Below are 27500 nucleotides of genomic sequence, written 5' to 3'. Positions count from 1 at the left end.
GGAGGCCCAGAGGAAGCGCGAGGAGCAGCTGCAGCAACAACATCGCGACGTCCTCCAGCAGATCGACGAGGAGGGGCCAAAGGTGAGAGGCCGCGACCCCCGACCTTTCACCCCGACCCGCGACCCTTCACCCCGACCCCCCACACACCTCTGACCCGATCAACTCTGGACTCACGACCCTTCCACCCCACCCTGACACTGACCCTTCAACCCCTGACACCACCCCGACAACCACGACCCTTCAATCACCCCGACCCTTAAACCTCTGACTTCTTCAACCACCCAACCCTTCACACCCTGACACTGACCCTTCACCCCCACAGGAACAGAAGCTCCTGACCGACGCCTACAAGCTCGAGATGGAACAGTTGCCCCTGGATCCGACCCCTCTGCCCCCGGAGGTCAGGGGTCATCGGCGGGCGTCTGAGGTGTCGCTGGAGCCCGACCCCCCCTCTAGGGCCGGGGGGAGGGGGCAACAGAACCCCTCGTCTCCAAACCAACGTCCTGGGAGCTCGGCAAAGCCCAACCGGACATGACCACCATCTTGTAGGTTCACCACTATCTCCCCCCTCACACTCCACACCTCCCCCCCCTCACTATCTTTCCCCCTCTCACTCTCTCCCCCCACTATCTCTCCCCCCTCTCTCCTCCCTCTCCCCCCTCTCTCCACCCCCTCTCTATCTCCCCCCTCTCTCTCTCCTCCCTCTCCTCCCTCCCTCCCCTTCTCCCTTATTCCCACTTATCTCTCCCCCCATCTCTCTCATCTCCCCTCTCCCACCCCCCCTCCTCTTTTCTCCCCTCTCTCTCTCCTCCTCCTCCCTCCTCCTTCCTCTCTCTCCTTTCTTCCCTTCTCTCTCCCCCCCTCTCCCCCCCCCCTCTCTCTCTTCTTCCCCCCCCTCCCTCCTCCTCCTCTCTCCCTCTCTCTCTCTCTTACCCCTCACTATCTCCCCCCCCCTCCTCTCCCCCTCTCTCTCCCCCCCACTCTCCCTTCTCCCCCCCTCTCTCCCACCTTCCTCCCCCTCTCCTCTCCCCAAGCCTCCTCCTCCCCCCCCTCACTCCTCCTCTCTCTCTCTCCCCCCTCTCTCCCTCTCTCCCCCCCTCTCTCTTCCCCCCTCACGCCCTCTCTCTCTCCCACTCTCTCCCTCCCTCACTATCTCCCCCCCCTCTCTCTCCCCTCTCTCCCTTCTCTCCCCCCCCCTCTCGAGTGAGACCAGGGTGAGTTTGTGACGTGGAATTAGAATCGTACGATTTTGGCCAATTGGGGATAAAACGCCGCTGGAGAATGTTCCGGAACAGTCGCAGTAACGCACGTGCCGCTGCAACGCTGCCTTCGCCCGCGGCGAGACCACGCCCACCACCGCAGGAATCTGCGCCCCCATCGCAGCCGAGCGTCTCGGTGGCGAGATTCCCCGCTGCCCGTGATCGCATCTAACGGCGCAAGGTTGCACGCGATGGGGGACGTTGCAGTAAACGGCTGCACGGCTGCTTCCATCGACCCGTCGGCTGCACGGCTGCTTCCATCGACCCGTCGGGGAACTGCGAGCAGCAGCGGCGGAAGGACGAGATCCACCTCCCCCCACCGTGACGAGCCAACTGTGTAGACTTTGTCCAAGGCACATTTACATTCTTGGCTTGTTCATACAGGGTATATGGTACACAAATAGTGGCCACATAAAGGGCAAGGACATCGTTGAAACGCAATTCAACCCCTCCCCCCCGGGGGGGTTTCAGCAGCGGGGGGGGGGGGTGTTGTGTTGGAGGGGGCGCATATAGAGATACCACAGCACAGAGAGGGAGGGAGCAATGATTTGTGAGGGGGAGGATTCTGCGGACGGGGCGGTTAGGAAGTTGGAACTGCCCGAGGTTTAGGGGAACGGGCCCCAAATTAAACAGAGATAACAGGAGTGGGGGTGACACAAGGAACTGCAGATGCTGCAATCTTGCGTGGAAAAGACACAAAGTGCTGGAGTGACCAGTTGAGTTACTCCAGCACTCTGTGAAACGTCACCTATCCATGTTCTCCACAGATGCTGCCTGACCCGCTGAGTTATGGTGCAGCAGCATCTATGGAGCGAAGGAAATAGGCAACGTTTCGTGGCCGAAATCCTTCTGGAAATAGGCAACGTTTTGGGTCGAAACCCGGAAGGGTTTCGACCCGAAACGTTGCCTATTTCCTTAGCTCCATAGATGCTGCCTGACCCGCTGAGTTACTCCAGCACTCTGTGAAACGTCACCTATCCATGTTCTCCACACAGATGCTGCCTGACCCGCTGAGTTACTCCAGCACTCTCTCTGTGTGTCCTATTGGCGAAGTGGGAGAAATTAAATACGGGACTCTGGAGAAAACAGAAAGGGAGAATTTGGATCAGTGTCGGGGGTTAGAAAACATAGACAGTAGGTGCAGGAGTAGAGGCCATTCGGCCCTTCGAGCCTGCACCATTCGCCATTCAATATGATCATGGCTGATCATCCAACTCAGTATCCTGTACCTGCCTTCTCTCCATACCCCCTGATCCCCTTTAGCCACAAGGGCCACATCTAACTCCCTCTTAAATATAGCCAATGAACTGTGGCCTCAACTACCCTCTGTGGCAGAGAATTCCAGAGATTCACCACTCTCTGTGTGAAAAAAGTTCTTCTCATCTCGGTTTTAAAGGATTTCCCCTTTATCCTTAAGCTGTGACCCCTTGTCCTGGATGGAGAATGGGGTTAGGAGGGAGAGATAGATCAGCCGTGATTGAATGGTGGAGTAGCCTCGATGGGCCGAATGGCCTGATTCTGCTCCTAGAACTAGTGGACACGAGGTGGTTGGACACAAGATGCTGCAGTAACTCAGCGGTGATGGGCAGTGTCTCCGGAGAGAAGGAACTGGATGGGCCGAATGGACTGATTCTGCTCTTCCATCCAAGCCTTGCGGGATTGTTTGCATCTGTCTTCGCCGGGAGACGATGCACCGAAGGGCCCGGCAGAAATCCCGGAGGAATCTCGGGAACAAAGAGAGGTTTTCCCACCCAATAATCAGGGATGGGATGAATATTCCAGGGAAAGGGTTTCGAGCTTTGACCACCTGCAGCGGCGCGGCCCGGCCACCAGGTGGCGAGCGCTGGACGGTGGAGCGCCACCGCCACCTGCTGCCCGCCGCCAGTATTGCCCGCACCCCTCCCAATTAAAAGGGCAACGTCCAGCCCTGCCTGGGATATTAAAGCGGGTAATGGGGATCTGCAGCTCAGAGTGGGCCCCACCAGAGAGTCAAATCCCATCTAAATCCCTCCACTAGCCTGAAGCCCCCCCATAAAAGTGGGGACCCCCCCCTCTCTGCCATCCCCTCTCTCTCTCTCCCTCCCCCTCCCTCCCCCTCCTTTTCTCTCTCTCTCTTCCCCCCCCTCTCTCTGCCCCCCTCTCTCTCTGCCCCCCTCTCTATCTCTGCCTCTCTCTCTCCCCTCTTTCCTCTCCATTTCTCTCTCTCTCTGCCCCCTCTCTCTCCGCCCCCTCTCTCTCTCTCTCTCTCTCTGTCCCCTCTCTCATCCCTGCCCCCCTCCTTCTCTCTGCCCCCCCCCCCCCTCTCTCTCTCTCTCCCCCTCTCTCTCTGCCCTCTGCCTCTCCCTTTCTGAACTCTCTCGCACGTGCCCTCTCTCTCACGCCTCTCTCTGCTCGCTCACACTCTTTCTCTAACAACTCTCCCAAGAACCTCTCTCTCTCTGTGTCAAACTCAAGACACGCCTCTCAAAGCTCTAAGAACTAGGCCGCTCTCTCTCTCTCCCTTCCCCTTTCTCTCTCTCTCTCTCTCTCCCCTCTCTCTCTCTCTCTCTCTCTCTCTCTTCTCTCTCTCTCTCTCTCTCTCTCTCTCTCTCTCTCTCTCTCTCACTTTCTCTCTCTCTCTCTCTCTCTCCCCTCTCTCTCTCTGCCCCCTCTCTCTCTCTCTCTCTCTCTCTCTCTCTCTCTCTCTCTCTCCCCCTCTCTCTCTCTGCCCCCCTCTCTCTCTCTCTCTCTCTCTCTCTCTCTCTCTCTCTCTCTCTCTCTCTCTCTCTCTCTCTGCCCCTCTCTCTCTCTCTCTCTCTCTCTCTCTCTCTCTCTCTCCCCCTCTCTCTCTCTCTCTCTCTCTCCCTCCTCTCTCTCGTTCTCTGCCCCCCTCCCCCTCCCCCTCTCTTGCTACCCGTCCTGCTGTCGCACGTTGCCCCTCTCTCTTTTCCACCCTTTTTCTCCCCCCTCTCTCCTCCCTTCCTCTCACCTTCCTCCCCTCCCCCCCCCCTCTCCCCTCCCCTCCCTTCCCCTCCCTCCCCCCCCTCTCCCTCCCCCTCCTCCCCCCCCCCCCCCCCCCGCCCATTCCACCCCCACTGAGTATTGGAGGGGGGAGGAGAATCCTGACACTTTGTACTGAGAGACTATATTGTATTTTTTTATGGTTTATGAGAATAATTCTTCATTTAAAAGGGAACTGGTACTTGGATTTTTCTGTATGTGATTGTGGAATTATATAATATATTGTAATTGTTATAAAATGGTCACCGGCCCCGTGTCTCTGGTTTATTTACACCTCTCCCCCCCTCACGCCCCTCTCTGTGGGTGGGGGGGGTCTCTGAAACAGACTTCCACGCACCCACCACCCCAAACCCTGCAGCTCCACCCCCTCCAAGTCTGAAGAAGGGTCTCGACCCGAAACGTCACCCATTCCTTCTCTCCAGAGATGCTGCCTGGCGGGACTGTCATACGCTGAGAGAATGGAGCGGCTGTGGGCTTGTACACTCTGGAGTTTAGAAGGATGAGAGGGAATCTCATAGAAACATAGAAATTAGGTGCAGGAGTAGGCCATTCGGCCCTTCGAGCCTGCACCGCCATTCAATATGATCATGGCTGATCATCCAACTCAGTATCCCGTACCTGCCTTCTCTCCATACCCCCTGATCCCTTTAGCCATAAGGGCCACATCTAACTCCCTCTTAAATATAGCCAATGAACTGTGGCCTCAACTACCCTCTGTGGCAGAGAGTTCCAGAGATTCACCACTCTCTGTGTGAAGAAAGTTCTTCTCATCTCGGTTTTAAAAGGATTTCCCCCTTATCCTTAAGCTGTGACCCCTTGTTCTGGACTTCCCCAACATCGGGAACAATCTTCCTGCATCTAGCCTGTCCAACCCCCTAAGAATTTTGTAAGTTTCTATAAGATCTCATTGAAACATATAAGATTATTCGGGGCTTGGACTCGCTAGAGGCAGGAAAAATGTTCCCGATGTTGGGGGGAGTCCAGAACCAGGGGCCATACACACACAGTTTAAGAATAAGGAGTAAGCCATTAGAATGGAGATGAGGAAACACTTTTTCGCACAGAGAGTTGTGAGTCTGTGGAATTCTCTGCCTCAGAGGGCGGTGGAGGCCGGTTCTCTGGATGCTTTCAAGAGAGAGCTAGATAGGGCTCTTAAGATTCAAATTTTTTTTTTTTAATTGTCATTGTCAGTGTACAGTACAGAGCCAACGAAATGCATTAAAGATAGCGGAGTCAGGGGATATGGGGAGAAGGTAGGATTGGGGATGATCAGACATGATGACAGTGAATGGCTGGAAGGGCCGAATGGCCTCTACTCCTGCACCTATTGTCTATTGTCTACAGATATATATTTTACCCGGAGGAGGGAAATAATGAACCATGTCGTCTATGTGCCCACAGACTCCAGGCGGACCTGCTGCCTGTAAACTATTCCTGGAGACCCGGCATTGTATATAGAATCCCCCCCTCCCTCGGGCTAGATTGTGCCAGGGGAGAGGTGGCTGAGGAGGTGTGTGTATCCCATCACTAGCTCCGTGTAGAAGCAGCAGGGTGGATCTACAAAACAATTCTTAGAAATATGTTGGCATTAATTACAGGGCTCTCTCTCTCTCTCTATCTCTCTCCCTCTATCTCTCTCTCTATCTCCCATCCTTTGGCAGTGACTCACAGAGTCACAGGTTCACACACAGGCCCTTCAGCCCAACTCATCCCATGCTGACCACACTTGTCTACCTGTGAACCCTCCCACCCTTCCCGAGGTCATCTGTTGCAGTCCCTGTATTATTCCAGCCTCCTCAAGAAGGGTCCCAACCCTGAAACGTCACCTATTCCTTCTCTCCATAGATGCTGCCTGACCCGCTGAGTTACTCCAGCACTCTGTGAAACGTCACCTATCCATGTTCTCCACAGATGCTGCCTGACCTACTGAGTTACTCCAGCACTCTGTGTCTGTATCTAAACCTTTCCAATAAAGGATATCTGTCCAAATATCCTTTAGATGTTGTGATGGTCCCAGCCTCCACGACCTCCTCTGGCAGCTCGATTCAAATTGATGTGAATCCCAGGCACTGGTTTAATCCGCAGACACAAAATGCTGGAGTAACTCAGCGGGACAGGCAGCATCTGTGGAGAGAAGGAATGGGTGATGTTTCGGGGTCGAGACCCTTCCTCAGACTAACGTCAGGGGAGAGGGAGAGACAGAGATAAGGATGTGCGAGGTGTGAACATCGGACAAAGGGAATGGGGATCAAGGACATTGTAGAATATATCACTGATAGCTGGGCAAAGGAACCCGAGATAAAATGTAGTCTTGAATGGTTACTTGAAGTTAGAGAAGTCAATGTTCATAACGCTGGTGTGTAAACCACCCAAGGGAAATATGATGAGATGAGACCGAGATGAGGAGAACTTTTTTCACACAGAGAGTGGTGAATCTCTGGAACTCTGCCACAGAGGGTAGTTGAGGCCACAGTTCATTGGCTATATTTAAGAGGGAGTTAGATGTGGCCCTTGTGGCTAAGGGGATCAGGGGGTATGGAGAGAAGGCAGGTACGGGATACTGAGTTGGATGATCAGCCATGATCATATTGAATGGCGGTGCAGGCTCGAAGGGCGGAATGGCCTACTCCTGCACCTAATTTCTATGTTTCTATGTTTCTATGATGGTCGATAAAAATGCTGCAGGAACTCAGCGGGTGAGGCAGCATCTATGGAGCGAAGGAGTAGGTGACGTTTCGCCAATGTCTCGAATGCCTCAGAAGGCTCCGATACTGGCCTATAGCTTCCAGCCTTTCCCCAGCCACCATTAGAAACATAGTAAATAGGTGCAGGAGTAGGCCATTCGGCCCTTCAAGTCATTCAATATGATCATCAAACATCAGTACCCCGTTCCTGCATTAATCCCCCCCATATCCCTTCATTCCGTTAGCCCTAAGAGCTAAATCTAACTCTCCCTTGAAAACATCCAGTGAATCGGCCTCCACTGTCTTAGACAATAGACAATAGGTACAGGAGTAAGGGCCATTCAGCCCTTCGAGCCAGCACCGCCATTCACTGTGATCATGGCTGATCATCCCCAATCAGGACCCCGTTCCTGCCTTCTCCCCTGACTCCGCTATCTTTAAGAGCCCCATCTAACTCTCTCTCTTGAAAGCATCCAGAGAACCGGCCTCCACCGCCCTCTGAGGCAGAGAATTCCACAGACTCGCCACTCTGGCTGAAAAAGTTTTTCCTCATCTCAGTCCTAAATGGCTTACCCCTTATTCGTAAACTGTGGTCCCTGGTTCTGGACTCCCCCAACATCGGGAACATGTTTCCTGCTTGAAAAGTGACCAACATTTGCCCCCCCCTCCAGTTTCCTGCCCCTGGCCTGCACTCATTCATTCACTCATTCATCGAGAGCTGCTGCAATTCCTTCTCTAGCTGTTTTTGTGGAGCCCTCCTACACTCCACGTTGAAGCCCCTTCCTCCCTCCTCCTCACCCACCTTCTCTCCAGTATCCTCAGTGTGACCACCTCACTGTTGGTCCTGTCCAGGAAGCTCGTGTTGTCCTCCAGATAGTCCTGAGCTGCTGCTGCTGCTGCTCCTAACACAGGAGACGTACCTGGGCCCAGGTGCAACAGGTGCAGTTGTGTCCCTAACCTCCCACATGCAAGACACACCTGCAGCTACTCGCCTGCCATCACCATTGCAGCCAGATTACTAATTACATAACGAGACACAGTCACAGAGCTGATTGAAACTTAACCTCCTCGTTAAAGACTCTGGAGCCTCGCACTTCACCTCCACACGGCACTTAAACCCCCGACGGCAATTGCAGAGAGTTGCGGATAGTTGTAGCCCAGACTGTCACACACACACACACACACACACAAACAGACCTCCCATCCCATCCACCGCCTCCATCTACACCTCACGCTGCCTCGGCAAGGCCAGCAGCATCATCACGGACCAGTCTCACCCCCTCTTCTCCCCTCTCCCATCGGGCAAGAGGTACAGAAGTGTGTAAACGCACACACACACGCACACACCTCCAGATTCAGGGACAGTTTCTTCCCGGCTGTTATCAGGCAACTGTGAACCGTCCTCTCACCAACTAGAGAGCGGTCCTGACCTCCCATCCACCTCATTGGAGACCCTCGGACTATCTTTGATCGGACTTTACCTTGCACTAAACGTTATTCCCTTTATCCTGTATCTGTACACTGTGGACGGCTCGATTGTAATCATGTGTTGTCTTTCCGCTGACTGGTTAGCGTGCAACAGAAGCTTTTCACCGTACCACGGGACAGTAAACGAGACACTTCACCTCTCGCCCACCCCAGCCGCTCAGCTACACATTGCCTTATTTTTATTTGCTCTTCAATGAAATAATTTGGATGTCCCAGCCAACACGAGCTTGCCGCTGAAAACTGAGGCCCCTCTCCTGAATGCCAAGTTAAATGGTCAAGAAACGTCAGTTGGGAAGATGTGAGTTCTCCATGCACAAACCATGCTAGCCCTCATCAACCCTGGCCTCTGCAAGTGTAGATAGATAGACTCACACAGCACAGAGACAGGCCCTTTAAGTCCACTCCGCCATTCAATCATAGCTGATCTATCTCTTACTCCTAATCCCATTCTCCCTATAACATCCGCACTAATCAACAATCTATCTATCTCTGCCTTAAATATATCCACTGACTTGTGGCCTCCACAGCTGTCTGTGGCAAAAAATTCCACAGATTCACCACCCTCTGACTAAAGAAATTCCTCCTCATCTCCTTCCTAAAGGACAGTCCTTTAATTCTGAGGCTGTGCCCTCTGGTCCTAGACTCTCCCACTAGTGGAAACATCCTCTCCACATCCACTCTATCCGGGCCGCCCACTATTCTGTACGTTTCAATGAGGGTGCCCCTCATCCTTCTAAACTCCAGCGAGTACAGGTCCAGTGCCGACAAACGCTCATCGTTCGTTAACCCACTCATTGCTGGGATCATTCTTGTAAACCTCCTCTGGACCCTCTGGAGCCGGCACATCCTTCCCTAAGGAAGGGTCTTGACCCAAAACGTCACCCATCCCTTCTCTCCCCAGATGCTGCCTGTCCCCGCTGAGTTACTCCAGCACTCTGTGAAACGTCACCTATCCATGTTCTCCACAGATGCTGCCTGACCCGCTGAGTTACTCCAGCACTCTGTGAAACGTCACCTATCCATGTTCTCCACAGATGCTGCCTGGCCCGCTGAGTTACTCCAGCACTCTGTGAAACGTCACCTATCCATGTTTTCCACAGATGCTGCCTGTCCCGCTGAGTTACTCCAGCACTCTGTGAATTGCTGTGAGTTTGACGTGATGGATGGGAAGGGAAGTTTATCTCAGTGCTGTTTTATAATTCATTACAATTCAAGGGCCGACTGCAATATTGATGGCCACTGTTGAACCACAATGATCCCAGTATAACAATCTCACCCTCTCTATGCTCTCATTAGACGCGTTCGGCTGTTAAACGAGAAGCACTTATCATCTTTGCGGCGTGACTCTAGTCCCCTCCACATTATCCCAGCTCACACTCTCCCCCACACACACACACACACCCCCACACACACACACACACTCCCCCACACACACACACACCCACACACACACACACACACACACACTCTCCCTCACACACACACACTCCCCCCCCCCACCACACACACACCCACCCACCCTCCCCCACACACACACCACACCCCCCACACACACCCACCCCCCCCACACACACACCACACACCCCCCCCACACACACACACACTCCCCCACACACACACACCACCCCACACACACACACACACACACACACTAACACACACACACTCCCCCCCACACACAGACTAACACACACACACACTCCCCCCCTCTCACACACACAACACTCACACCCACACACACACTAACACACACACACACATTAACACACCCCCCCCCACACACACTCACCCATCACACACACACACACACACACTCCCCCAGGGTGTTGAGGTGAGGAGTCACTACCAGCTGTAGGCCGCCACCATTTCCCAGTGTGCAGCTTCCTACCCGTTGGTGCCTGGTTGAGGCCTAGTGTGGACCGCGGGACCAGGACTCTCTCCCCCCCGCCTGCCCGCCCGCCCTGCGGTACTTGACGGGGAGTCGGCCTCCTGCTTCACACTCACGCTGGTGTTTTACACTGTGATAGATCTTTAATATGTCGGCATGCACTGTGAACAAGCTGTGGAGGCCACAGTCGGCCATGGACCTCCAGAGGGATCCCCCTCCGTCCTCAGTCCAAACAACCGCCTGCGCCTTGCCCTAGCGGCAGAGGCCGGAGATCGCGTACCTTCCCTACGCTAAAGGCGAAGCCTGGGTGCTAGGCCCGATCTGCGGTAGCCGCTGCTACTGCTCTGGAGCCTGCCTTCTAGGCCCGAACGTGCAATATACGCTGACGGCTTCTCCTCAGTGGCCACATCACTGCTCTGAAGCCTGCGTTGTAGGCCCGAATGTACAGTCTGTTGACGGCACCTTCTCGTTAGCCTCTAAATTAGTGCATTACTGCTCTGGAGCCTGAGTTCTAGGCCCAATTGTGCAGGCATCTTCTCAATAGCCGCTGCTTGCTGCATTACTGCTCTGGAGCCTGAGTTCTAGGCCCAATTGTGCAGGCATCTTCTCAATAGCCGCCGCTTGCTGCATTGCTGCTCTGGAGCCTGAGCTGCAGGCCCGAATGTGCAGCATGTTAACGGCACCTCCTCGTTAGCCTCTATTTTGCTGCATTACTGCTCTGAAGCCTGCCTTCCAGGCCCGATCGTGCAGTAAGCTGGTTAGCCTTTAAATTTAGTTTATAATATTCACTGCATTACTGCTCAGAAGCCTGACTTCTAGGCCCCTTAGTGCAGTATTCTGACCGCAACTCAGAAGAGCCGCAGTCGCTGAGAGACGGTGCTAATTTGTCCGCATATTTGTCCCCAGACTTTCCAAAAGTCAACATCCCGGGCCTTGCTCTTGCCTCGTTCCGTCTTCTCTCCAGCTTCGGTCGAGGGAGGGAGGGAGGGAGGGATGGAGGGAGGGAGGGAGGGAAAGGGAGACATTTTGTCCCCCCCCCCCCCCCCCCTTTGCTTCGGCGTTGTCATGGAAACCCCCCCTGCAAGATGACGGCCTACGACCCCCAAACCGGACCTTGGTGGCCGTTTTTCCTCGGTCAACTATGGTCTCGGCGGGTGGGGGGGGGGGGGGGAGGGGAGCTTGGGATGTGTCCTCCCCACCCCCTGGGGGGTTCTGTGGCAGTGTTGGGGGGGGTGGAGAGGGGCGAGGGAGGGTGAAGGGTGAGGGAACCTTCATCCAACCCATCCCAAGATAACATCCAACTGGGCAATAGGGGGATATTAGATGTCAACCCCCCCCCCCCCCATCCCATTTAAGGGGGTACGGAGGCTGCCATGTTTTATTTGAGGGGGGGGGGGAAGTAGGGGCCAGGGGGAAGGGTTACTCCGGACTTTGACCTCCTGAGGGTTCGAATGAGGTGACAAAATGGAGGCCGAGGGGTGAAAGGGCACGGTTGCTAGGGACAGGGCAGGGGGCCAAGGTCAGGGATCGGAGGTGACCCTTGGGTCTCTGTTGTGGGCCAGAGGGGGCCAGGACTGGGGGAGGCACGAGTTTCACCACATGAAGCCGGGACATTCTGCTTCCCCGAACCCAGGTGGGAAATAGGCCGTAGGCCTGGGCCTCGGATAAACCCAGCGATTAGGTCATAGAGGCCCTGGGGAGTAGGCCCGTTGAGCCTAGGGACCAGGCCTCAAAAGCCCACAGGATAGTTCTGCGATGCCTCAGGAACCTACAGGCTAGGCATCTACAGGAGGCCAGCGACTAGGTCTCAGGAGCCAAGGGGAGTCAGCTGCAAGAACACAAGGACTAGGATGCAGGGAGTAGGCTTGGGATTGGCCTTGGTAGCCCAGGGTAGTCGGCTGCAAGAACACTGGGCCACAGGAGCCCAGGAATTAGGCCTCAGTATCCCAGGGAGAGTAGGCCACTTGAAGCCAAGGTCTAGGATGCAGGAGCCCAGGTGAGTAGGCCTCAGATTAGGCCTCGGTAGCCCAGGTGAGTAGGCCTCAGAAGCCCAGAGGAGAAGACCTCGGGAGCCCCCCCCCCCACCCACCCGCTGGGAGCCTGAGTTAGGCCTCAGAAGCCGGGGATGTAGCAGTAGGCCTCGAGGCTGGAGAGGATGATGTAGGCCAGCCAGAGGGTGATGAAGATGCAGGAGGTGAAGTACTTGCTGCTCCTGGGGCCGCCCAGCTCACCGCCCATCTCGGGCCGTCGCCGGTACATCAGAGTGGCCACGGCGAAGAAGGCAAAGATGGTGAAGATGGTGACGGAGAAGGCCAGGTTCCCCGGCTCCACCAGGAACTTCTTGCCCTGAGCGGCCCAGTACACAGCCGCGATCGTCCAAGCCACGCCGATGCCCAGGAACACGTTGACCGCGTTACTGCCCGTAACGTTACCGATAGAGGCGTCCGCATACTGGTCCTGGATGGCCGCAACCTTACTGGCAAACGTGTCTGTACAGGGGATGGAGAGAGAGTGTGTGAGAGTGTGTGAGAGGGACAGAGAGAGAATTATAGGCAAGGCAACTTTATTTATATAGCATATTTCATACTCAAAGTGCTTCACATGTCATATAATAAAATGAAATAATAAAATGAAATAAAATAGAACTAAAAGAAAAGAAAAGCAAAATTAAAAATGCATTATAAAAAGTGCAAAAGTTAAAAGTGCAATGTAGTTAAGATTCAGCTGAAAGCTAAAGTAAACATAAATGTTTAAAGAGTGGTGAATCTCTGGAACTCTCTGCCACAGAGGGTAGTTGAGGCCACAGTTCATTGGCTATATTTAAGAGGGAGTTAGATGTGGCCCTTGTGGCTAAGGGGATCAGGGGGTATGGAGAGAAGGCAGGTACGGGATACTGAGTTGGATGATCAGCCATGATCATATTGAATGGCGGTGCAGGCTCGAAGGGCCGAATGGCCTCTAATCCTGCACCTAATTTCTATGTTTCTATGTTTTCTATGTTTCTTGTTTTAAAAGTGGTCAAAGTTGAGGCAAACAGGGGTTATACCGGTAAACAGGGGTGTACGGAGGGAGGGGAGGGGGTTAGGTTAGTTTGTGGGACAAGGAGAGGGGGAGTAAGCCATTTAGGAGTAACTAGACCAAGTGCAGACTCCCCCAACGCACCCGTTCCCTACCCGTAACCCCCACGGGAGACGTGTTCTTCCAACTCAAGCCGTGGCCGAACATAGGATTCCAGCACTCAGCAGTGCAGCTGGTTTCAAAGAGGCGGGCGCCTCAAAATGTAATGAGGAGTGGACACGTTGAATGGAAAGTGAAATCTCTACCCAAATGGAAAAAATCAGGGTGTTTCTGGGTCGGGTGTTGGCGTAGCAACGAATAAAAGGCTGGCAGCCACAAGTCAGGCAGAAACGCACACAGCCAGCCGGCAGCCACATAGTTTTATATATATATAGAAAATAGATAGATAGATAGATAGATAGATAGATAGATAGATAGATAGATAGATAGATAGATAGATAGATAGATAGATGGAGAGAGATAGATGGATAGATAGATAGATAGATAGATAGATAGATAGATAGATAGATAGATAGATAGATAGATAGATAGATAGATGGAAGATAGATAGATAGAGAGATAGATAGATAGATAGAGAGATAGAGAGATAAATGGAAGATAGATAGATAGATGGAAGATAGATAGATAGATAGATATAGATAGATAGATAGATAGATAGATAGATAGATAGATAGATAGATAGATAGATAGATAGATAGATAGATAGATAGATGATAGATAAGGGGTAAGCCATTTAGAACGGAGACGAGGAAACACTTTTTCCTCACAGAGAGTGGTGAGTCTGTGGAATTCTCACAGAGAGTGGTCTGTGGAATTCTCTGCCACAGAGGGCGGTGGAGGCTGGTTCTCTGGATGCTTTCAAGAGAGAGCTAGAAAGGGCTCTTAAAGACAGCGGAGTCAGGGGATATGGGGAGATCGCAGGGGATGATCAGTCATGATGACATTGAATGGCGGTGCAGGCTCGAAGGGCCGAATGGCCTCTACTCCTGCACCTATTGTCTATTGTGGGAAGGAACTGTAGATGCTGGTTTACACAAAATGCTGGAGTAACTCAGTGGGACCAGGCAGAGTCCCATTCCTTCTCTCCACAGACGCAGCCTGTCCCCGCTGAGTGTGTGTCTTATCTTTGTGTGTGTTGTGTGTGTGTGTGTCTTATCCGTGTTCCTTCCCACACACCAGGTCACGGTGGGAATGGGGAGGGGAGTGGACATGTTTTGGCAGTCGGGAGATGGCGTAGGCCCCGGGCGGACTTGGGCAAAGTTCAGCTCGGCGACGAACTCACTGCCGACTGTTAATCTGACACCTCTGGCTTCTGTGACTCAGTAATCATTTGGCAATTTGTCACCGTTTTAAATAATACTCTTGCTTTCTGCGTTTGTTCCCCCGTTGCCCAAGGTGGTAATTTTATGTGTTTTTTTACACTTCACCCACGCACTTGACTCGTCCAAATCACCGTGATAGTCCCACCTCATCAGCGGGGCCGGGCAATATAGTTCACAGCTCCGCACTGGATGTGTGTGTTTGTGTGTGTGTGTGGTGAAGCTGGTCTGGATAGAGGTGTGTGTGTGTGTGTGAGGGGAGGGGAGGGGAGGGGAGGGGAGGGGAGGAGAGGAGAGTAGAGGAGAGGGGAGGAGAGGGGGAGAGTGAGAGAGAGGAGAGGAGGAGGGAGAGGAGAGGAGGCAACATTTGGGGAGAGGAGAGAGGAGAGGGGAGGGGAGGGGAGGAGAGGGGAGGAGAGGAGAGGAGAGGAGAGGAGGGGAGTGGAGGGGGTGGGAGAGGGAGAGGAGGAGAGGGGTGAAGAAGGGTGGAGAGGAGAGAGTAGAGGGGAGGGGAGGGGAGGGGGGAGGAAGGGAGGAGGGGAGGGAGAGTATAGAGGGGAGGGGAGGGGAGGGAGAGGAGGAGGGGAGGGGATGGAGAGGAGAGGGAGGAGGAGAGGAGAGGAGATGGGAGGGGAGTGGAGAGAGAGGAGAGGGGAGTGGAGAGGAGAGGAGAGGGGAGGGGAGGGAGGAGGGGGGGGAGGAGAGGAGAGGGGAGGGAGAGGGGAGAGGAGAGAGGGAGGGGAGGGGAGGGGAGGGGAGGGGAGTGGAGGAGAGGGGAAGAGTGGAGGAGAGTAGAGGGGAAGGGAGGGGAGGAGAGTAGAGGGGAGGAGAGGAGAGGAGGGACTGACTAACCTGGGACAGAGGTCCCCAGAGCCACAAAGACTATGGCGGTGACGGAACTCTTCAGGCCGATGGTGCAGCCAAACTGTGTGGCCAGGTCCCCGGTCAGTGCGGTCAAGAGGCCGATGAGGGAAATGGAGACCACGAAGCAGGCCCAGCCGTTCATGTACTCGGTGGGCGGGACAAAGGCAAAGAGAACCTTCCAGAACACCGTCAGGAAGTGCATGATGTAGTCAAAGCAAGAGGGCAGGCGGTCATCACTTGAGCCCTCGTCATCATCGTCCTCACCTGCAGGGGGCAGCAACAACACAGGGGTGACCATCAGGTCCCAGGGGATAGCAGCAGATTAGGCCATTCAGCCCATCAAGGCTACTCCGCCTTCAGTCGTGGCCTGATCTATCTCGCCCTCCCAACCCCATCCTCCTGCCTTCTCCTCTTAACCCATGACACATTTAGAGTCTCTTGCCCAGAGTAGGGGAATCGAGGACCAGAGGACACGGGTTTAAGGTGAAGGGGGAAAGATTTAATAGGAATCTGAGGGGTAACTTTTCCACACAGAGGGTGGTGGGGTGTATGGAACGAGCTGCCGGAGGAGGTAGTTGAGGCTGGGACTATCCCAACATTTAAGAAACAGTTAGACAGGTACATGGTACACAAAAATGCTGGAGAAACTCAGCGGGTGCAGCAGCATCTATGGAGCGAAGGAAATAGGCAACGTTTCACCAGCATTTTTGTGTACCTTCGATTTTCCAGCATCTGCAGTTCCTTCTTAGACGGGTACAAGGATAGGACAGGTTTGGAGGGATATGGACCAGGTGGGACTAGTGTAGCTGGGACATGTTGGCTGGTGTGGGCATGTTGGGCTGAAGGGCCTGTTTCCACACTGTATCACTCTGTGACCATTACTAATCAAGAATCTATCTATCTCCATCTTAAAAACACCCACTGACTTGTGGCTTCCACAGCCGTCTGTGGCAAAGAATTCCACAGATTCACCACCCTCTGACGAAAGAAATTCCTCCTCATCTCCTTCCTAAAGGAACGTCCTTTAATTCAGGGGCTGTGCCCTCTGGTCCTAGACTCTCCCACTAGTGGAAACATCCTCTCCACATCCACTCTATCCGGGCCTTTCACTATTCGGGAAGTTTCAATGAGGCCCCCCTCTCATCCTTCTAAACTCCAGCCAGCGCCGACAAACGCTCATCATATGTTCACCCAACTCATTCCTGGGATCATTCTTGTAAACCTCCTCCAGAGCCTCAGATATGGGGCCCAAAACTGCTCACAATGTTCCAAATGCAGCCTGACCAGCGCCTTGTCGAGCCACAGCATTACATCACTGTTTTTGTACACAGGCCCTCTTGAAATAAATACTGGCAGTGTGTTTGCCATCTGCCTCAGAGGGCGGTGGAGGCCGGTTCTCTGGATGTTTTCAAGAGAGAGCTAGATAGGACTCTTAAAAATAGTGGAGTCAGGGGATATGGGGAGAAGGCAGGAACGGGGTACTGATTGGGGATGATCACATTGAATGTCGGTGCAGGCTCGAAGGGCTGAATGGCCTCTACTCCTGCATCTATTGTCTAACTATTGATTCGACTGGAGATTAATTATTTGGGGGATCCTGCACCAGCTCTCTCCCAAGTCTCTTTCCACCTCCGATTCCTGAATTCTCTCCCTGTTTAGAGAATAGTCTACGACCAAAATGCGCAGGTTTGCTAAGCTGCGTTCCATCTGCCAATTCTCTGCCCACTCCGCCAACCTGTCCAAGTCCCGGCCCCTCCACCTATCCTTGTATCATCCGCAAAGTCTCCAATTCCGTACAGTTTTGGTCTCCTAATCTGAGGAAAGACATTCTTGCCGTAGAGAGGGTACAGAGAAGGTTCACCAGACTGATTCCTGGGATGTCAGGACTTTCATATGAAGAAAGACTGGATAGACTCGGCTTGTACTCGCTAGAATTTAGAAGACTGAGGGGGAGATCTTATAGAAACTTACAAAATTCTTAAGGGGGTTGGACAGGCTAGATGCAGGAAGATTGTTCCCGATGTTGGGGAAGTCCAGGACAAGGGGCCACACACACACAGTTTAAGGATAAGGGGGAAATCTTTTAGGACCGAGATGAGAAAAACATTTTTTTTCACACACAGAGAGTGGTGAATCTGTGGAATTCTCTGCCACAGAAGGTAGTTGAGGCCACACAGTTCATTGGCTATATTTAAGAGGGAGTTAGATGTGGCCCTTGTGGCTAAAGGGATCAGGGGGTATGGAGAGAAGGCAGGGATGGGATACTGAGTTGGATGATCAGCCATGATCATATTGAATGGCGAATGGTGCAGGCTCGAAGGGCCGAATGGCCTCTACTACTCCACCTATTTTCTATGTTGCTATGTTTCTATGTTTCCCTCCACATCTAACTCTGGCTGTGAAACAGCTTGGGTTCAGTAGCACTGTTCGACACGACTGCCTCGAATAAATCTGTACAACTCCTGCGGGCTCAATCAGCTGTCGTTTCGAGTCGTTCAGTAATTACGCAAACTTAATTAAACTAATCGCCAGAGCAGTTTGAGATGAAAAGCCGTGTTAATGTAGTGAGTCGGTGTCACAGGAGGTCAGGGAAGCAAAGGGAATATATGTAGGAGTAGGCCATTTGGCCCATCAAGTCAATCCTGCCATTCAATCGCGGCTGATCTATCTCTCCCTCCAAACCCCATTCATGGAAACATAGACAATAGGTGCAGTTTATTGTCCCGTGTACCGAGGTACAGTGAAAAGCTTCTGTTGCGCGCTAATCAGACAGCGGAAAGACAATACTTAGAAACATAGACAATAGGTGCAGGAGTAGAGGCCATTCGGCCCTTCCAGCCTGCACCATTCGCCATTCAATACGATCATGGCTGATCATCCAACTCAGTATCCCGTACCTGCCTTCTCTCCATACCCCCTGATCCCTTTAGCCACAAGGGCCACATCTAACTCCCTCTTAAATATAGTCAATTAACTGTGTGGCCTCAACTACCCTCTGTGGCAGAGAGTTCCAGAGATTCACCACTCTCTGTGTGAAAAAAAAAGTTTCTTCTCATCTCGGTTTTAAAGGATTTCCCCCTTATCCTTAAGCTGTGACCCCTTGTCCTGGACTTCCCCAACATCGGGAGCAATCTTCCTGCATCTAGCCTGTCCAACCCCTTAAGAATTTTGTAAGTTTCTATAAGATCCCCTCTCAATCTCCTAAATTCTAGAGAGTATAAACCAAGTCTATCCAGTCTTTCTTCATAAGACAGTCCTGCCATCCCACAGGAATCAGTCTGGTGAACCTTCTCTGTACTCCCTCTATGGCAATAATGTCCTTCCTCAGATTAGGAGACCAAAACTGTACGCAATACTCCAGGTGTGGTCTCACCAAGGCCCTGTACAACTGCAGTAGAACCTCCCTGCTCCTAGACTCAAATCCTTTTGCTATGAACCGTGCTGTATCACTCTGTGACTCTCATGTAGGAGTTAGGGTTAGTTTAAAGAAATGTTTTTACACCGGTGGGGGCCTGGATATAGGGTGGGGAGGGGGGGGGTGGGGGGGCAGAGGAGGGTGGGTTATAGGGTGTGGAGATGGGTGGGAGGGTCAGAGAGAGGAGGGGAGCTCTCTGTCCCTGCCCCTAAGGCTCGGTGGAAAATGCGTGCCCTCTCCGGGTTTGTGCCGGGGGGAGAGGGAGAGACCCAGCTGGTGTTTTGAGCGACACAGCTGGTGTTTTGAGCGAGCCATTCCCAAGGCGATGGACGGTCCCCTTTTAAGACAGGCCCCTGGCTGTGGGCCCCACCAGTTACTGTTCAATGTAGATTGGTTGAATGGTCTTGCTGTCGAACCCCCGCCCCCCCCCCCCAAAGGTGTTGGTGGGCCTGAAATCCCCTCGTACACGAGAGTTCGATCCCATTATTTAATGACTCGAGTTTAGTTTAGAGATACAGCGCGGAAACAGGCCCTTCTGCCCATCGAGTCCGTGCCGGCCAGCGATCCCCGCACACTAACACTATCCTACACACACACACACACACACACACTCACTCCTCCACTCTCACACACACACACACACCAAAACACACACCTACACATCCACACACTCACACATACACACACACACATACACACACTAGCACTACCCTATCCACACACACACACACACACTGGGGGACAATTTACAATTATACCAAGACAATTAACCTACAAACCTGCACGTCTTCGAGAGAGAGGGAGAGGGTGGGGGGTGGGGAAGGGGGGAATGATATGGGAATGGGGGAGAGGGAGGGGGAGGGGGAGAGAGGAAAGGGGGGGAGGGAGAGGGGGGAGAGAGAGTGGGGAGGAGGGGTAATGGGGGGGAGGTGTGTGATGGGGGGGGGGGGAAGGATATGGGAACGGGGCTAGAGGGGATGGGGGAGAGAGGTGGGGAGGAGGGGGGGGGACAGTGAAGGGGGGGTGGGGGGTGTTTTCACTGACCAGCGCTCACGGTCACTGCGTTGACGAACTGCTCCCTCCAGCTGCTGCTGCTGACCACCAAGGCCAGGTTGGTCTTCTTCATCAGTTTGTCCACCGTGCTCTGTGGGCGGGAGGGGGAGGGGGGGGGGGAGAGGGGAGAGGGGAGAGTGGTCCCCGGGTTAGGGGGGAGAAAGGAAAGTCCCAGTGCCCTTGCGTCCCACCTCCCCCCAGTCCACTCTACCCCCCCTCCCCGACCCCCATCTCCTCACAGCCCCTCTCCCCCTGACTCTCTTCCCCCTGACCCTCTCTCCCCTGACCTCTGCCCGACCATCTGACCCCCTGACCGCTGCCCCCTGACCATCTGACCTCTGCCCCCTGACCATCTGACTCCTGCCCCCTGACCCTCTGCCCCTGCCCATCTGACCTCTGCCCCTGACCCTCTCCCCCCTGACCCTCTCCCATCCTGACCTCTGCCCCCTGACCATCTGACCTCTTCCCCCTGACCATCTGACTCCTGCCCCCTGACCTCTCCCCCCCTGACCTCTCCCCCCCTGACCTCTGCCCACTGACCTCTCCCCCTCTGACCTCTGCCCCCAGACCCTCTCCCCCCCTGACCTCTGCCCCCCCGCGAGACTCACCTTGAACTCGTACGACTCCTCTATAATGACCTCCATCTTGGTCGTCTCCCCGAGACTGGGGCAGCCCTGTTTGGCCACGTCATCGTCCATCTCCTCTGGGGATGGGGGGGGGGCACAGGTCAGAGGTTAGGGGCCAGAGCACACAGGTCACAGCGGGGGGGGAGGGGCAGCGACACCCACTCACGTCAGATCCCCACGGTTCCCTGCATTCACATCCACTCCCGACACTCGATGGGAAACCGGAGCACCCGGAGAAAACCCACGTGGTCCCAGACTCAACGCACGGACTATCCACAGACACCTCCCGTGGGCAGGAGGAAGTTGATCGATTGGCCAGGTGGGCTGAGGTGTTGTATTTTGGGACGTCTAACATGGGCAGGACCAAGACAATGAATGGCCGGGAGCTGGGTAGTGTGGTAGAGACAATTGACAATAGACAACAGGTGCAGGAGTAGAGGCCACTCGGCCCTTCGAGCCAGCACCGCCATTCAATGTGATCATGGCTGATCATCCCCAATCAGTACCCCGTTCCTGCCTTCACCCCATATCCCCTGACTCCGCTATCTTTAAGAGCCCTATTCTTAAGGGGTTGGACAGGCTAGATGCAGGAAGATTGTTCCCGATGTTGGGGAAGTCCAGGACAAGGGGTCACAGCTTAAGGATAAAGGGGAAATCCTTTAAAACCGAGATGAGAAGAACTTTTTTCACACAGAGAGTGGTGAATCTCTGGAACTCTCTGCCACAGAGGGTAGTTGAGGCCACAGTTCATTGGCTATATTTAAGAGGGAGTTAGATGTGGGCCCTTGTGGCTAAGGGGATCAGGGGGTATGGAGAGAAGGCAGGTACGGGATACTGAGTTGGATGATCAGCCATGATCATATTGAATGGCGGTGCAGGCTCGAAGGGCCGAATGGCCTACTCCTGCACCTAATTTCTATGTTTCTATCTTGAAAGCATCCAGAGAACCTGCCTCCACCGCCCTCTGAGGCAGAGAATTCCACAGACTCACAACTCTCTGTGTGAAAAAGTGTTTCCTCGTCTCTGTTCTAAATGGCTTACCCCTTATTCTTAAACTGTGTGTGTGTGTGTGGCCCCTGGTTCTGGACTCCCCCAACATCGGGAACATGTTTCCTGCCTCTAGCGTGTCCAAACCCTTAACAATCTTATATGTTTCAATGAGATACCCTCTCATCCTTCTAAACTCCATAGTGTACAAGCCCAGCCGCTCCATTCTCTCAGCATATGACAGTCCCGCCATCCCGGGAATTAACCTGGTGAACCTACGCTGGGCTCCCTCAATAGCAAGAATATCTTTCCTCAAGTTAGGAGAGGGATCTAGGAGTACAGATACATGGTTCCTTGAAAGTGGAGCCACAGGTAGATAAGGCAGTCAAAAGGGATTTAAACACATTGGCCTTCATCAGGGTATTGAGTATAGAAACATAGAAACATAGAAATTAGGTGCAGGAGTAGAGGCCATTCGGCCCTTCGAGCCTGCACCGCCATTCAATATGATCATGGCTGATCATCCAACTCAGTATCCCGTACCTGCCTTCTCTCCATACCCCCTAATCCCCTTAGCCACAAGGGCCACATCTAACTCCCTCTTAAATATAGCCAACGAACTGGCCTCAACTACCCTCTGTGGCAGAGAGTTCCAGAGATTCACCACTCTCTGTGTGAAAAAGTTCTTCTCATCTCGGTTTTAAAGGATTTCCCCCTTATCCTTAAACTGTGTGGCCCCTTGTCCTGGACTTCCCCCAACATCGGGAACAATCTTCCTGCATCTAGCCTGTCCAACCCCTTAAGAATTTTGTAAGTTTCTATAAGATCCCCTCTCAATCTCCTATAGAAGTTGAGAGGTCATGTTGCAGTTGTATGAGACAGGATGGGGCCAGGGTGAGGACTGTAGGTTGGTTAAAAATGCTGGAGGAACTCAGCGGGTGAGGCAGCATCTATGGGGCGAAGGAATAGGTGACGTTTCGGGAGAGGGTGGGGGGTGGGGGTGGGTCTTCAGGATTGTGTTCACCTTTGGCCAGCCCTATGGCGGAAAGACATTGTCAAGGGTGCAGAGAAGGTTCACCCAGAGGGTGGTGAATCTGTGGGATTCTCTGTCACTGAAGGCAGTGGAGGCCGATTCACTGGATGTTTTCAAGAGAGAGTTAGATTTAGCTCTTGGGGTTAACGGAATCAAGGGATATGGGGAGAAGGCAGGAACCGGGCACTGATTGTGGATGATCAGCCATGATCACATTGAATGGCGGTGCTGGCTCGAAGGGCCGAATGGCCTCTACTCCTGCACCTATTTCCTATAACATGGAGAGGATGTTTCCACTAGTGGGAGAGTCTAGAGTCTAGAGTCTAGGACCAGAGGGCACAGCCTCAGAATTAAAGGATGTTCCTTTAGGAAGGAGATGAGGAGGAATTTCTTTAGCCAGAGGGTGGTGAATCTGTGGGAATTCTTTGCCACACAGACGGCTGTGGAGGCCACAAGTCAGTGGATATATTTAAGGCAGAGATAGATAGATTCTTGATTAGTGCGGGTGTCAGGGGTTATGGGGAGAAGGCAGGAGAATGGGGTTAGGAGGGAGAGATAGATCAGCCGCGATTGAGTGGACTCGATGGGCCGAATGGCCTAATTTTGTCCCCACAGCGTCCGCATGGCCCCCCCAGGTTGGCATGGCAACGGCCAGGCCTCGGGCCTACTCCGGCGGGAGACTCACCGGCCTTGTTCTCCACCAGGAGGGGATCTCCCAGCTCGATGAAGAAGTTCTTGTTCTTCTCGTATTCCTCGTCGTCGATGATCTGTATCTCGATGTTTTTCCTGGCGGGGAAACGGAGGGGAGGATGAGTAGTGGGGCCTTCCTTTGGGAAGCAGCTGTTCCGTGGGCTATAGACCCATCGGGTCTGGAGGTCTGGGCCCCAGAAAATTAGGGGCCCACCACTCCCGTTCCAGGCCAGCTTCGCGCGGAGAGGAGAGTGTGATTCTGATTCTCGTGCACACACACACACACACACACACACACACACACACACACACACACACACACACACACACACACACACACACACACACACACACACACACACACACACACACACACACACACACACACACACACACACACACACACACACACACACACACACACACACTCACTCATTCACACACGTACACGTACAGATGAGAGACTGATTCTCTGATGTTTAAAGATCGACACAAAATGCTGGAGGAACTCAGCGGGTGAAGCAGCATCTATGGAGAGAAGGAAATTCGGGTCGAGACCCTTCCGGGTCTCGACCCGAACCGTCGCCAGTTCCTTCTCTCCATAGATGAAACATAGAAACATAGACATAGAAATTAGGTGCAGGAGTAGAGGCCATTTGGCCCTTCGAGCCTGCACCGCCATTCAATATGATCATGGCTGATCATCCAACTCAGTATCCCGTACCTGCCTTTTCTCCATACCCCCTGATCCCCTTAGCCACAAGGGCCACATCTAACTCCCTCTTAATATAGCCAATGAACTGTGGCCTCAACTACCCTCTGTGGCAGAGAGTTCCAGAGATTCACCACTCTCTGTGTGAAAAAAGTTTTTCTCATCTCGGTTTTTTAAAGGATTTCCCCCTTATCCTTAAGCTGTGACCCCTTGTCCTGGACTTCCCCAACATCGGGAACAATCTTCCTGCATCTAGCCTATCCAACCCCTTAAGAATTTTGTAAGTTTCTATAAGATCCCCTCTCAAGCTCCTAAATTCTACAGAGTATAAACCAAGTCTATCCAGTCTTTCTTCATAAGACAGTCCTGACATCCCAGGAATCAGTCTGGTGAATCTTCTCTGTACTCCCTCTATGGCAATAATGTCCTTCCTCAGATTTGGAGACCAAAACTGTACGCAATGAAGAAAGGTCTTGACCCGAAACGTCGCCAATTCCTTCGCTCCATAGATGCTGCCTCACACGCTGAGTTCCTCCAGCATTTTTGTCCACCTTCGATCTTTCCAGCATCTGCAGTTCCTTCTTCAACTTTAAACCTATGCCGTTTATTGCAATCCCCTGCCTGTCTGGGGAGGCTGCATATTAATGGGGAGGATCTTACAGTGTTCCCTCAGCTCTAACACACACACACACACACACACACACTCACTCATTCACACACGTACACGTACACACACATGCACACACACACAAACACACATGCACACACACACACACACACACATACACACATATACACACACACACACACATACACACACACACATACACGCACACACACACACACACGTACACGTACACACACACCTACACGCACACACACACACACACAAACACACACATAGAAACATAGAAATTAGGTGCAGGAGTAGAGGCCATTCGTCCCTTCGAGCCTGCACTGCCATTCAATATGATCATGGCTGATTATTCAACTCAGTATCCCGTACCTGCCTTCTCTCCATACCCCCTGATCCCCTTAGCCACAAGGGCCACATCTAACTCCCTCTTAAATATAGCCAATGAACTGTGTGGCCTCGACTACCCTCTGTGGCAGAGAATTCCAGAAATTGTCCACACACAGGACAATTTACACTTACACCAAAGCCAATTAACCTACAAACCCGCACGTCTTTGGAGTGTGGGAGGAAACCGGAGCACCCGGAGAAAACCCACGCAGGTCACGGGGAGAGAACGTGCAAACTCCGTACAGACAGCACCCGTGGTCGGGATGGAACCCGGGTCTCCGGCGCTGTGAGGCAGCAGCTCTACCCGCTGCACCACCGTGACACAGTTTGACTTTATTTCTTGGAGCCCAGGAGGATGAGGGGGGGGTATATTAGATCATGAGAGGGCAGGAACGGGGTACTGATTGGGGATGATCAGCCATGATGACAGTGAATGGCGAATGGTGCTGGCTGGAAGGGCCGAATGGCCTCTACTCCTGCACCTGTTGTGTATTATCTACATATAAAGCAGAGTATTTTACCCAGAGGAGGGGAATGATGAACCATGGCGTCTATGTGCCCACAGACTCCAGGCTGACCTGCTGCCTGTAAACTATTCCTGGAGACCCGGCATTGTATATAGAACCCCCCCCTCCCCGGGCTAGATTGTGCCAGGGGAGAGGTGGCTGAGGAGGTGTGTGTATCCCATCACTAGCTCCGTGTAGAAGCAGCAGGGTGGATCTACAAAACAATTCTTAGAAATATGTTGGCATTAATTACAGGGCTCTCTCTCTCTATCTCTCTTCCCCTCTCTCCCTCTATCTCTCTCTCCCAGTCTCCGTGTTGTTTACCGCTGTGGTTACCCCGCTGGGAGCCGTGTCGGACGCCCCAGGGAGCAGCTCCACAGTGTCCCACTGCTCAAACACCACTCGACTGATCAGCAGATCACAACAACAGAGACTGGATCTGTAAGGCCCGGGCCCGGCACTAACCCTGCCAACACCGTCCGGCTTTCATAACCTGACTACGGGTGCTGTCTTTACAGAGTTTGCACGTTCTTCCTGTGACCATGTGTGTTTTCGGTGTGTGTGTGTGTGTGTGTGTGTGTCTGTGTGCATGTATCTGGGTGTGTATGTGTGTGTGTGTGTGTGTGTGTGTATGCACATGTGTGTGTGTGTACGTGTGTGTGTGTACGTGTGCGTGTATATGTGTGTGTGTGTGTGTGTGTGTGCGTGTGCGTGTGTGTGTGTACGTGTGTGTGTGCGTGCGTGTGCGCACGTGTGTGTGCTGTGTGTGTGTGTGTGTGTGTGTGTGTGTGTGCGTGTGTGTGTGTGTGCGTGCGTGTGTGTGTGTGTGTGTGTGTGTGTGCGGGTGTGTGTGTGTGTGTGTGTGTGTGCGTGCGTGTGTGTGTGTGTGTGTGCGTGTGTGTGTGTGCGTGTGTATGTGAGGGTGTGTGTGTGTGTGTGCGTGTGAGTGTGTTGCGTGTGTGTGTGTGTGTGTGCGTGTGCGTGTGTGTGCGCGTGCGTGTGTGCGTGTGTGCGTGCGCGCGTGTGCGTGTGTGCGTGTGTGTGTGGGGGAAGGAGCTGGATTTGATGGAGTACAAGGTGACTATCACTATTTCCCTGTGTTGATGTATTCACCAACACATACATCACTCCAGCAGTTTGTGTCAAACTCCAAAAGAAACATATTTTTCCTGCAGAACAGTCAAAATCAATATTTGTGAATTATGGCTAAACTAAATTGAGAATGTTCCGGGCACGGAAAGTGCCGGAAATGCCAACTTCAGTGCCTGATTCACTATTGGTAGACCATAGGAGCAGAATCAGGCCATTCGGCCCATCGAGTCTATTCCACCATTCACTCATGGCTGATCTATCTGTCCCCCCTAACCCCATTCTCCTGCCTTCTCCCCGTAACCCCTGGGAACAGCTAATTGTTTCAGTCAAAGTTTTAGAAATACAGCGTGGAAACAGACCCTTCAGCCCATCGAGTCCACGCCGACCAGCGATCCTTCCCTTCCGCCTGAAACATCACAGTCCACAGATGCTGCCTGACCCGCTGAGTTACTCCAGCACTCTGTGAAACGTCACCTATCCATGTTCTCCACAGATGCTGCCTGACCCGCTGAGTTACTCCAGCACTCTGTGAAAACGTCACCTATCCATGTTCTCCACAGATGCTGCCTGACCCGCTGAGTTACTCCAGCACTCTGTGAAACGTCACCTATCCATGTTCTCCACAGATGCTGCCTGACCCGCTGAGTTACTCCAGCACTCTGTGAAACGTCACCTATCCATGTTCTCCACAGATGCTGCCTGACCCGCTGAGTTACTCCAGCACTGTGTGTTTACACTAGTTCCCTACACACTAGGCCACAATTTAACAAGGCCCAATTAA

General features: G+C 53.1%; 2 protein-coding genes across 2 annotated transcripts in view; one reads left to right on the top strand and one right to left on the bottom strand.

Moving 5' to 3' along the window:
• LOC129715851 (1-phosphatidylinositol 4,5-bisphosphate phosphodiesterase beta-1-like) overlaps positions 1-564 on the top strand; it is a gene marked incomplete at its 5' end in the record, with an annotated part of 32836 nt that extends 32272 nt beyond the window's left edge. Inside the window, 2 exon segments of the mRNA XM_055665735.1 lie at positions 5-82; positions 324-564. Coding sequence (XP_055521710.1) covers positions 5-82; positions 324-536 — 291 coding nt within the window.
• A 10794-nt stretch (positions 565-11358) lies between these two features.
• The window catches only part of LOC129715842 (sodium/calcium exchanger 1-like), a 29209-nt gene continuing 13067 nt past the window's right edge, over positions 11359-27500 (bottom strand). The window contains exons 2-6 of the mRNA XM_055665721.1: positions 23381-23481; positions 20658-20752; positions 20041-20140; positions 15570-15845; positions 11359-12809 (exon numbers count right to left, since the gene is read on the bottom strand). Coding sequence (XP_055521696.1) covers positions 12433-12809; positions 15570-15845; positions 20041-20140; positions 20658-20752; positions 23381-23481 — 949 coding nt within the window. The 3' untranslated portion in view covers positions 11359-12432. The remainder of the gene's footprint in view (positions 12810-15569; positions 15846-20040; positions 20141-20657; positions 20753-23380; positions 23482-27500) is intronic.

This window comes from Leucoraja erinacea, unplaced genomic scaffold, assembly GCF_028641065.1.
Source record: "Leucoraja erinacea ecotype New England unplaced genomic scaffold, Leri_hhj_1 Leri_144S, whole genome shotgun sequence".
Taxonomy (NCBI): domain Eukaryota; kingdom Metazoa; phylum Chordata; class Chondrichthyes; order Rajiformes; family Rajidae; genus Leucoraja; species Leucoraja erinaceus.
This window is presented reverse-complemented; position numbering and strand designations above follow the sequence as displayed.